This window comes from Phyllobates terribilis, unplaced genomic scaffold (assembly GCF_046119375.1).
Source record: "Phyllobates terribilis strain yellow unplaced genomic scaffold, ASM4611937v1 Scaffold_13__5_contigs__length_258822181, whole genome shotgun sequence".
In the NCBI taxonomy this organism is placed as follows: domain Eukaryota; kingdom Metazoa; phylum Chordata; class Amphibia; order Anura; family Dendrobatidae; genus Phyllobates; species Phyllobates terribilis.
In genome coordinates, this window is record NW_027362773.1 from 187,649,551 (window position 1) to 187,661,530 (window position 11,980).

General features: G+C 43.5%; 1 protein-coding gene across 3 annotated transcripts; it reads left to right on the plus strand.

Moving 5' to 3' along the window:
• The first annotated feature begins 4,732 nt into the window (after positions 1-4,732).
• FBXL8 (F-box and leucine rich repeat protein 8) lies at positions 4,733-11,759 on the plus strand. Of its 3 annotated transcripts, none has more exons than XM_073659100.1 (3): positions 4,733-4,805; positions 5,888-6,061; positions 8,336-11,759. In XM_073659100.1, exons 2-3 carry the CDS (start codon positions 5,910-5,912, stop codon positions 9,333-9,335), a joined length of 1,152 nt encoding a protein of 383 aa, XP_073515201.1. In that variant the 5' UTR covers positions 4,733-4,805; positions 5,888-5,909; the 3' UTR covers positions 9,336-11,759. The 3 variants fall into 3 exon arrangements, with proteins under 3 accessions (XP_073515201.1, XP_073515202.1, XP_073515203.1); XM_073659101.1 differs by having other exon boundaries at positions 4,779-4,820; XM_073659102.1 differs by having other exon boundaries at positions 4,792-4,904.
• Positions 11,760-11,980: the final 221 nt, after the last annotated feature.

Genomic DNA, 11,980 nt, shown 5'->3' on the forward strand with positions numbered 1-11,980 from the left:
GATTTTTTTCAAAAGTAAGAAAAAAAGATGACGATATGGCGACTAGTGTTGAGCGCAAGTGCTCGCTACTTGAGTTTGCATCGGGTGCTCTGGTATGCATTGAGTATCATGGGTATTTGAGTGACGTGCTCGAGTCTCTGCCCCATATGCTTCGCGGCCAAAAAAAGTTTACGGGGATTGCCTGCCATGCACGAGCGATCCCCGCATGTTTTTTTTTGGGTGTCTAATAACCGTGAAACATGCGGAGCAGGGACTCGAGCATGTCACTCGAGCACACGCTGTACATGGTGCAACATGATATCCGCTAACAAATTGTCGGCTCAAATTGTTAGCGGACGCCATGTGTTTGGAGAGCCCCTGTGTGCCCAAACATTGGAGATCCCCCACAAGTGACCCCATTTTGGAAACTAGACCCCCCAAGGCACCTATCTAGATGCATAGTGAGCACTTGGAACCCCAGGTGCTTCACAAATTGATTCATAAAAATGAAAAAGTGTTTTTTTTTTCACTTTTTCATTTTTACGAATCAATTTGTGAAGCACCTGGGGGTTCCAAGTGCTCACTATGCATCTAGAAAGGTGCCTTGGGGGGTCTAGTTTCCAAAATGGGGTCACTTGTGGGGTAGCTCCAAAGTTTGGGCACACAGGGGCTCTCCAAACACAACATGGCGTCCGCTAATTATTCAAGCAAATTTTACAATCAAAAAGTCAAATGGCGCTCCTTCCCTTCCGAGCCCTGCCGTGTGCCCAAACAGTGTTTTTTCCCCAAATATTGGGTATCTGCGTGCCCAGGGGAAATTGCACAACAAATTTTGGGGTCCATTTTTTCTTGTTACCCCTGTGAAAATAAAAAAAATTGGGTCTAAAGTAACATTTTTGTGAAAAAAGTTAAATGTTCATTTTTTTTCTTCCACATTCAAAAAATTCCTGTGAAGCACCTGAAGGGTTAATAAAGTTCTTGAATGTGGTTTTGAGCACCTTGAGGGGTGCAGTTTTTAGAATGGTGTCACTTTTGGGTATTTTCTGTCATAAAGACCTCTCAAAGTGACTTCAAATGTGATGTGGTCCCTAAAAAAATGGTTTTGTAAATTTTGTTGGAAAAATGAGAAATCGCTGGTCAACTTTTAACCCTTATAGCTCCCTAACAAAAAAAAAGTTTGGTTCCAAAATTGTGCTGATGTAAAGTAGACATGTGGGAAATGTTATTTATTAACTCTTTTGTGTGACATATCTCTCTGATTTCAGGGCTTAAAAATTCAAATTTTGAAAATTGCAAAATTTTCAAAATTTTCGCCAAATTTCCGTTTTTTTCACAAATAAACGCAAGTGATATCGAAGAAATTTTTCCACAATCATGAAGTACAATATGTCACAAAAAAACAATCTCAGAATCAGGGGGATCCGTTGAAGCGTTCCAGAGTAATTACCTCATAAAGTGACAGTGGTCAGAATTGTAAAAATTGGCCCGGTCATTAACGTGCAAACCACCCTCGGGGGTTAAAGGGGTCGTCCACTACTAGGACAACCCCTTCTCAATCTGAGTGTTTGGCCCTGATAAGATCAAAACACTTATACTCACCTCCCGTGCCAGCGCCGTTCCAGCGGTGTCGGCACTGGTTCTCCTGGGGCTGACATACAGTTGTTATGTCACGTGAGCCTTGCGCCCAATCAGTGCTGGTGTCACTCTCCCTGCCTTCAGATGAATACGTAATTAAGGAAGCACTCCTCCTCTTCCTCCTCCTCCCATCAAAGTTTTTATCCTCTTAATATATTGCAGTCATCATAATATATAGCACTATGTACTAATTGCTTATTTTGCCTTTCTACCCAGCTAATTATTCTCTTTTCCATTAGGGCTATGACATCACGTGATTAACAACTGACTAGTTGAATCCTTCTAAGCTCTATGCAACAACAGGAGGTCAATTTTCCCTGTATGAGTCATAGGTCACTGCAAAAGTCCCATCCAGGGGGGAGGAGGGAGCTGCTAGGTCAGTAGTTAAAGAAAGGAATGATAAATGCAGGGACAAGAGACTTCCTCTTTCTACATAGAGCAGAGAAAAGAGAATAATTAGCTGGGTAGAAAGACAAAATGAGCAATTGTAAGTACACAGTGCTATATAATACTAGATGGTGGCCCGATTCTAACGCATCGGGTATTCTAGAATATGTATGCGGCCGACGGGGGCGCAATCAGCAGAGCGGTGTTTAAATTTGGCGCCAAAATCGCTGATTGGTCGCGGCCGGCAACCGTGACCAATTAGCAAAGCGGTGTTTAAATTTGGCGGCAATATCGGTGATTGGTCGCAGGCGGCGGCCGCGACCAATCAGCGAACCGTGTTAGTGAGGACTGGAGAGCGTGTTTAAATTTGGCGCCATAATCGCTGATTGGTCGCGGCCGGTAACCGCGACCAATCAGCAAAGCGGTGTTTAAATTTAGCGCCTATAATCGCTGATTGGTCACGGCTGGCGGTCGCGACTAATCAGCAGAGCGGGGTTTAAATTTTGCGCCAATAATGCTGATTGGTTGCGGTTGCGACCAATCAGCAGAGCGATGTTTAAATTTGGCGCCAATAATGGTGATTGTCCATTGCAAGAAGGTGGGCACTGCTATAGAATTGTAAATGTAATGGGGTGCTACAGTACCCTGATATAATTGTATAATATAGTTTAGAAGAAAAAAAGACTCAGGATATACACAACCGTGCACACCCAATATTAGAAAAATGAAAAAATCTTTATTACATGACTACACACTGACTACACAAGAAAAAATAAAAACATTTAAAAACAGACAAGGCATTACAATGTTCAAGGGGGAAGAACAATAATAATGTTCCAAAGCAATAAATCCCCCTTAAGCCACAGGTATAGTATGTATCATTTTTAATATCTCATAATACAACATTGATTTTGACCAAGCTATGTCACCCTGGTTAAGAGTAGCACAGCACAACTAGACCAAACATGGGTGATGAACCAGGCACTCCCAAGTGGTCAAACCATAAATCATAATAAATCAAGGAGTGAGTGGGAGTGGTAACCTGCTAGCACTGGAGGACCGTACAATGTCAGTATTTACAAAAGCGTGTCACCCCACGTCGTATGCGACATGGAATTACAAGTTCAATCATGTGTGGCAGAACGGGCACTCCTAAGTGGTCAAGGGATAAATCAAAAAGAAATCAAATGGCATAATTACCTGTTGGCACCGGCAGCTGCGGCCAATCAGCGACCCGTGTTACTGAGAATGGGGAGTGGTGTTGATGTGCGGGTACCTTCGGTGTGAGCAGACGGGAGATGAACGGCTAGCGCCGGTCATCTCCCGTCTACATCACTGCTGACTTCCATGCGGCTACCGTCGGGAGATCAGCGGCTAGTGCCGCTGATCTCCCGACGGTGGCCTGCGTGTTTAAAATCCGGCACCAATTTGCGGCCGTGCTGCGGCAGTCGCTGATTGATCGCGGCCGGCTGGGCGCGACCAATTAGAGAAGCGGGGTTTTAAATTTGGCGCCAATTTTGCTGACTAATCCGCACAACGGTGTTTAAATTTGGCGCCAAGATCGCTGATTGGTCGCGGGCAGCGGCCGCGACCAATCAGCACAGCGGTGTTTAAATTTGGCGCTAAGATCGCTGATTGGTCACGGGCAGCGGCCGCGACCAATCCGCACAGCGGTGTTTAAACTTGGCGCCAATATCGCTGATTTGTCGCGGCCGCTGGCTGCGACCAATCAGCGTCATATTAGTGAGGACCAGGGAGCGGCGCTGCCTGTGCGGGTACTTCTGCTGCGAGCAGCTGGGAGATGAGCGGCTGCTCGCTGAAGCATCCCGACTGGCGGCGCCGCTGCCCGGTCCTCCGTTCACACTTGCCGTCGGGAGATCAGCGGGCCAAGCCGCTGATCTCCCGACGTTAGCCGCATGGAGGTCAGCGGCGCCGCCGGTCGGGGTAGTTCTGCTGCTAGCGCCGCTCATCTCCTGGCTGCATCACCGCTGACCTCCGTGCGGTAGATGAGCCGCTAACGCCCGCCATCTTTTTTCTGAAATCCCGCATCGCTGATTGGCCGCGGCCGGACCAATGAGCGATGCGGGATTTCCTGGACAGACAGCGGCCTGACCAATCAGCGACGCGGGATTTCCTGGACAGACAGATGGGATAAGACAATTATATATATAGATGATTACTGCAATATAATGAGATGATAAAAACTTTGATGGGAGGAGGGCTTCTTTAACAGGAAATGAGAGCTATGGCTGGCCGCTCCCTTCCTGTTACTGAAGGTGGGGAGAGTGACGCCAGCGCTAATTGGGCACGTGACATAACAACTGTACGTAAGCCTTGGGAGAGCGAGTGCCAAAACCACTGGAATGGCGCCGGCACCGCCTTTGAGAATAAATGTTTTTATTTTATTGGGGCCAAACATTCAAATTGAGAAGGGTTGTCATAGTAGCGAACAACCCCTTTAACACTTCTCTTTTTTAAAGCATTCACACTTTGCCGCAGTTTTTCACACCTGCCTAAAACTTTTGCACAGTACTGTATATTCCATGCAGCAAACAATAGCAGTCATGTCCACTTTCATCTTCCTCTGACATCTCTTGACTATAATAGCCGAAAGATGTCCCTGAACGGAATATTAGAAGCCGCTTCTTGTTATTAGTCATAGCCGTCTCGGACAGTCTTTCTGCTCGCTCTCTCGGAAGTCTCTTATTACTGGCTGCCTGTGGCATCTGACAGTAATTCCCCAATGGCGGGTGATGGGAGGGATTCAATCATCTTTCAGGAAGCTTTTTTAGAATCGCATGGTGGTGAGTATTTCAAGGGTGTGTACCAACGGCTGCAATGCAAGAAAAATGCTATTGATCTGATAGAATAGTGTGCAGGTCTGATTACTACACGACCCTGCGGTAATCTGCTTATTATATATTAACCATTTATCTACTGTAAAGTATGCTGTTTTGTGTATATAAACCTCTGTTGTACATCACTGTAACATGGACTGAGAAAGGAGCTGGACCAAAAAAGTTCAGCCGGACCATTGATTACTCCCCTTTTTATGCTTTGTCGTTATGATTAATTTCATAGGGATATCCATCTACTCTATGGAGCACCTTGTATTTTTCTTTTTTCATTAGGTTTCATTTTAAGGTAACCCAACAACTGATCCATGCTGCCATAACCACGTGCAACAAGAATCAGACATGGCTCTGTCATTTCAGCCATGTATGTTTTATTCTGAAATGCTGCAGTGTTTCAGAACATGCATCATGGATGACTGGTCCAATTTTGGCCCCCTGTCCTGCTATCCTGGTTTCTACTTGCATGTGTACATAAGGAGAGATCTGTCAAGCAAGGGGAATTGGGCAAAGATGAGGAGACTTGACTTTTTGATTTATGAGTTAACTGAGAATCTATCAGTAAGTAATTGTAACTCTTGTCTTTTTCTGAACTCTTCCCAGCTGATTTATGACCACAAAGTTGAATGTGCAGGGAAACAAAGTCCCTGTAAAAGCCAAACAATGCAAAATTGTTAAAGAAACCAAATTGCAAAAATTATTTTTACCCCCAAAAACATGCATTTAAGTGTCCCCTTATAAGGTGAAGTACCAATTTATTTATGTGGACTTCAGACAGACTGTCTGATAGCACACATAGGCATGTACCTATAGGTTATCATACACCTACTCGCAGTGAGCCTGTCCTTGGTTGTGCAATGCAAGTCATGTGGAGCCACTCCTTAAGAGAAGTCTTGTCTTACACCTGTCGTTTATGAGCGAGAGCTGTAAAGAGCTTAAAACCATTGCAACCAATGCTCCCATAGACGACTGAGGAAGGGCTATAAATCCTGTACAAGGAGCACTTCTTACCTGACTTCTACTTTTATACCAAGGTTTACCTGAAACTGAGACGCAATGGAGCAACAATGGGACTACATGCCGCAGGAGATTCTGGCCCAAATATTTTACTACTTGCCCCTTACAGATCGAAAGGCTGTATCAGGGGTGTGCCAGTCCTGGTCGATGGCAGTGGCATCCAGCTCGGTCTGGCACTACACGGAAATCAGGTAGGCATTTGAGTAAATTTAGGTTTTTATTTTAATTTGTTAGAGTATAAAAAAAAAATTGGTAAAAATGTGATAAGTCAGTATAAGATACAGTGCCATGAATAAGTATTCATACCCTGTGAACTTTTCCACATTTTCTTCACGTTACATCCATAAAAGTAAATGTATTTTATTTGGATTTTATGTGATATACCAACGCAAAGTAGCAAGTATTTGTGACGTGTAAAGGAAATTATATATATTTTTTTAAATTATTTTAAAAATAAAAATTAAAAATTGTGACCTGCATTTGTATAAAATCCTCAGTGATCACTTGCCCTCAGAAGTCACATAATTAGTAAATCGAGTCCACCTATGTCTAATTTATTCTCAATATAACTACAGCTGTTCTGTGAAGGCCTCAGAGGTTTATTTGAGAACATTGGGGATCAAACGGCATCATGAAAACCAAGGAACACACCAGACAGGTCAGGGATAAAGTTGTGGAGAAGAGTAAAGCAGGGTTAGCTTATAAAAGAAATAGCCCAAGCTCTGAACATCTCACAGAGCATTGTTCAGTCCTTCATCCAAAAATGAAAGGAGTACAGCACAACTGCAAACCTACCAAGACATGGCCGTCCACCTAAATTAATATCCTAAGTAAGGAGACCACTAATTAGAGACAAACTGCAGCAGTGGCCAGTCTCCACGCAAGGAGTGCAATGGTAACGAGCTCTTTTTGAATCTGCCCCCCTTAATCTGTGGAGGTAAATCTGCCTCTGCTTGTAGGATCACAGAGAACACACTTTGGGACAGCAGCACAACCCTGCAGCTGGTTAGGACTGTCAGTCAATCAGAACTGCACTGGCCCCCATGACTCGCCCCCAGGGGCCTTACTATTCGGGGTAGTATATCATGGTGGCTGGCCCAGGGCGGTCAGTGCACAAAGGGGTATCAAATGCTAATAACAGTTCAGAGAATTCGTGACGCCACCTGTGGTGTCTGGTAAATGGTCACCAGCGCTGCAACAGTCCTCTGAGGCAGGTGTCAAGGCAGCTAAAGATGGTACAGCTCCCCACAGGTGGAGCGGGCCTCAGGGCAGTGTAGATTGATAGATGGTGGAAAGTGCACTTGGCGTTGTAGTGCAGGGGAAGAACGCTGGTGCAGCCGGAGTAACGGACAGAGACAGGGGGTTTTGCTTAGTTACCTTTACTGGTACAGCTGTTAGATACGGTCCAGGGTATTCCAGGTGAAGGGCGCACTTTTGGTCTTCTCCCCAGGGAGCGGGTATAAGGCCTCCTGATCCGTGTCTGCCTCTGTGTAAGCTCCTGGCCAGCCTGCAACTGGGCCTAGCTTATGTGTCCTGCTTTTACTCCACCTGTTGCTCTGAAGTAGGACCTCCGGTTGGTAACCACTTTCCCTGGACGTCGGGGCCTTCGAGGTTCCTGGTCCTGTATGTGTCTAGCTTCAGGTTTGCCAGGGACTTGTAGTCCTCCTGGGATTCCGGTTATCCTTACTGGGTGTAAAGGGTCCCTGTAGGCTCGGACCCGGTGTCCGGTATATATACTGGGGTGAGCCTGGTATGCTCCTCTGCCCCCTTTTTATCACTCCTTCCTTCCTCTCGCCTTCGGCCACGCTCGGGGCCCTCACTAGGCTTCAGTGCTGCTGGAGGCCTAGCTTGCCTCACACAGCAGCCTGCGTGATGCTCTCTTTTTCAGAGCACACTGTACTGTAACTAATCTTATCTGAAGAACTGAACGGCCTGGCTCCACCTTCCCTTTATATATCCCTATCAGGGCTCCCTCTGCTGGTATGAGGTGGAAGGTGGAGGTGTTTGCATGTAGTGAGGGCCTCTTATGGAGAAATCCATCCATGCACCCTTCTGGGTTCTGTGGCACCAATGCGCAGCAGGGGCGCCACACCCACAGCAAGCAGCAAGCCAAGAGGCTGAGGAGCCATGTGCTCCTGATTGAGAACATGAGACAACCATTTTATAACACGTCATACGTTTTTAGAAGTACTGGTATAAGACTGATGGACTTTTTTGATCCTCTCAGACCACATAGTCTGTATGTGACTTCAATCTCTGTAACCCCTATAGTTTTACTCCTGTGTTTCTGATAGTGTAGTGAAAGAACCTAAATAGGTATGTAGGGCTATTTAGGGTAATATGTATTCTGTTTCAAAGTTATTGTAATACTTGGAGTACTTAGAGGTCCCGAAACATCATCCATTAAAAAGAGGTGGAACGTATATTAATTCTTCCTAACTACATATGTTTCCATTTTTTTCAAGCTGGGTATCAGATGAAGAACTTCAATCCATCGATGGTCTACAAGATTTTATTGGGCAGATAAGAAGTCTGAAGATTGTATTTGACCAAGCCAAAGAAGCAACACGAAAAAATGTGATAGAAATCCTAATCTGTTTGGCCAAACAGAGCAGAAAGCTAGAGAGTTTGAACATTACATGTTGTGGGGAGAACCCATTTTTCTACTCTGGGCTTGAGATTTTGGATAGTATCATGGAGCTGTGTCGTAAAGAAAGTCAAATAGACCTCCACCACGTTGACTTAAGGAAATTGCCCTTTACCCTCAGTGATGGCTTTACACGACTCATCGCCACCGGGAGTCCAAATCTTCGTAGTCTGTACATCAACAATAGAACGTTAGTTTGCAAAGTAACTCCTGACACTCTGATGCAAGTTTTACAAGTGTGTCCTAACCTGACCTGTTTAGGGGTCTTCTACGCTAGTCTTTCTAAAGATATATTTAGAGAACTGAAGAAGCCAGAAAGACCACCCTTTCGCCAACTCGATATTTTGTGTAAACATCTAGATAAGTACACTGTTGCCATTTCTGATGAGGTTTGGGGAGAGCTGTGTCGGCGTCACCCTACTTTCTCTGTGGATCTAGAATTTGACCACACCGTTCCAGCCTGGAAAATTCCAAGAATCCTAATGCCAAATATGCCCATGGCCAACTTACAACTCAACACTTACAACGAAATGACGAATCAACTGAGATTTGTCAGTACTCACTATACTCGAACTCTGAGGAAGCTTGTCGTACAGACAACTTCTTCAAGTGCTCTTAACGCAAATCTTATTGACGTGGCTGAGAAATGTACTGAATTGGAGGAAATTCATTGCTACTGTGTGGTGGGTCCTGATGTTATCCAGGCTTTCCTCAAGAACTGTCCACTCCTGAAGAAGTATACCCTTAAAATTGTTAAAGAGAATAATCCTTGGAAGGCAACATATCACCAACCTGCTTCAAATGCATCCAAGGACTAGAGGAAAACCGACTTTGATCATCACAACAGTCTGACACCAAACATATTTAGGCCTACCAAATATCTCACCGACAAAAGCATATTTAGGATGAAAGGACTCCAAAAGCACACACCACTGGACCTACCCTGTACTCCAATATAGATCACAATCCTATGACTCTATAAGTCCCGGACTTTACCTGTGGCGGGAGCTCCTGGGCGATTTTCCGTTTTTCGTTTTCTCCTCTTCTTCCCAGAGCCATAACTTTTTTATCTTTCCATCAGTATGGCCATACGAGGGCTTGTTTTTTGCGAGACGAGTTGTACTTTTGATTGACACCATTGATTTTACCACATAGTGTACTGGAAAATGAGAAAAAATTTCCAAGTGCGGTTAAAAAAAGTGCAATTCCACAATTGTTTTTTTGGGGTTTATTATTTACCATGTTCATTATGTGGTAAAACTGACTTAGTAATATGATTCCCCAGGTCAGTTCAATACGCAGATACCAAACATGCATAAGTTCTTTTTTATTTAAGTGGTGAAAAAAAATTCATAAATTTGTATGAAAAAACATTTTTTGTGTTTGTCGCTATTTTCCGAGACCCGTAGCGTCTCCATTTTTTCGGCACCTGGGGCCGGGTGAGGGCTTATTTTTTGCACCCTGAGCTGACATTTTTATTGATACCATATTGGGATAGATCCGAGGTTTTGATCGCCCGTTATTGCATTTTATTGCAATGTTGCGGTGACCAAAAAAACGTAATTCTGTCATTTTGATTTTTTTTCTCTTTACGCCGTTTACCGATCTGATTAATTTATTTTATATTTTGATAGGTCGGGTGTTTCTGAACGCGGTAATATCAAACACATGTACTTTTTATATTTTTTTCATTGTTTTATTTTTAATGAGGCAAAAGGGGGGGTGACTTGAACTTTTGCGCTTTTTAATTTTTTTTTTATATTTTCTTTGTATTTTTTATTACTTTTTACTGTGTTTTGTAAGGAAACTTGAAGCTGCAATCGTCTGATCGCTTGTGCTACATATATCAGAGCTTCAGCATTGCTAAGTGTAGCAAAAATCACGGGCGGGCTTTCCCAGGAGGTTCGCGATGACAGGCACGCGGGTCTTCTACGGATGTCATTATAACCCATTGGCGCCCGGCGATCATGTGACAGGGGCGCCGATGAGCGGGGTTTGTGACTCGCTTCATCCCATAGGAGCTCTTTGTTAAGAGATTGGTCAAAATTAGGGGAGTCTCCATAGAAAGAGGCCCTGATTAGTGGCTACGGGGTCACACTTTCACTTTTCCGTCCAACTCATGTTTGGAAACGTGGGTACACAATCGTTAGATTTGCTGCCCATGTAAACCAGTAGCCTTTTGTTTTTCAGCAGCCAGAGCAGTAATCCGACCGGTTGCCATATTTTTTCTACATTTGTTTTGATAAAGGAGACCCAATGTACGAAACTCAATGTCACCGTTATTAATGAGGTTAGAAATCAATGGAAATGGACTGTGCTGATCAATAATAATGTAAGATTCATACACATAGACCACCACAGGTTATATCACTATACCCCGGCTGGTATAAGTGGGGCATTCCACTAAAATTGTTTACAAGGGGCACAATACTGACTTTATTGCCTTATAAGTACTGTTAACGGGCAATCTGAGTGAAATTGTATGGGTGTTATTAGTGTATTGTATAATATCATTATTTATTTGTACAGTATGGCGGCATTATTTATATGTACTGTATGGCACCACGAAAAGTGGAATTATTTACTTTCTAAAGAGAGCACTGACTGAGTGCCACTATTGGTGTGTGAATCCGTAGCCTTGAACAATTCAACAAAATCCTATGTACACCCCTGAGTAATGACTTAGGCCACTTTTGCTTATTTTCTAACTCCTAGAGAACGATAAAATCAACGCACACTTTGCACATTTACTTAAAGAGAACCTGTCACCTGATCAAAAGTGACCATTTTCTCTTATTTTATTTTCACTGCTCACCTGATTATGCTGCCTTTTTTTTTATTAATCCGCCATATCATTCCAGAGATATGGTCCTTTTTATTAAGTGCTAATTATTTTTATGGATTTTACAACGGGGTGTGGCTCATAGGGTAATAATGCAGAGCAGCCTAGAGACATGCCCCAGAGGATCCTATGAGCCATGGTAAAGACCAAAATAATTTGCACTAAATAAAAAGGCCCATATCTCTGGATTCATATGGTGGATTTAAAAAAAAAAGAAAGATGCATAATCAGGGGAGCAGCGGGAATAAAATAAGAGCAAAAACTGGCCACTTTTGATCTGATAATAGTTTTGCACTATATTTATAACCATTTATCTAAGTTTGTTAGCTACGCCATATTGTTTCCGTGCCTTACTGTATAATCTTTTCACATATGTCAAATAAAATCTTATGTGAATTAATATGATTATATTTTTTGAAAGTACAACCTACATGCCACATTTGATAATAACTGTGCTTCCTAAATCACTCAATGACTTATTCTTTCTGTAGCACAATTGTTGGGTGAGGATGGTTTGCTATGAAGGCCAAAAGCCTAACGATGGACCCCAGGAGTGCCGTCATAGTGGCACAGGCACTCCTAGGATGCCTGTCAGCAATAAAAAATAAATGACAAAAATTA

Excerpts from the sequence above, each read along its gene's own strand:
- FBXL8 (XM_073659100.1), top strand. The coding sequence starts at position 5,910 with ATGGAGCAACAATGGGACTACATGCCGCAGGAGATTCTGGCCCAAATA. Across the intron at positions 6,062-8,335 it reads TGGCACTACACGGAAATCAG|CTGGGTATCAGATGAAGAAC; the intron begins GTAGGCATTTGA and ends ATTTTTTTCAAG.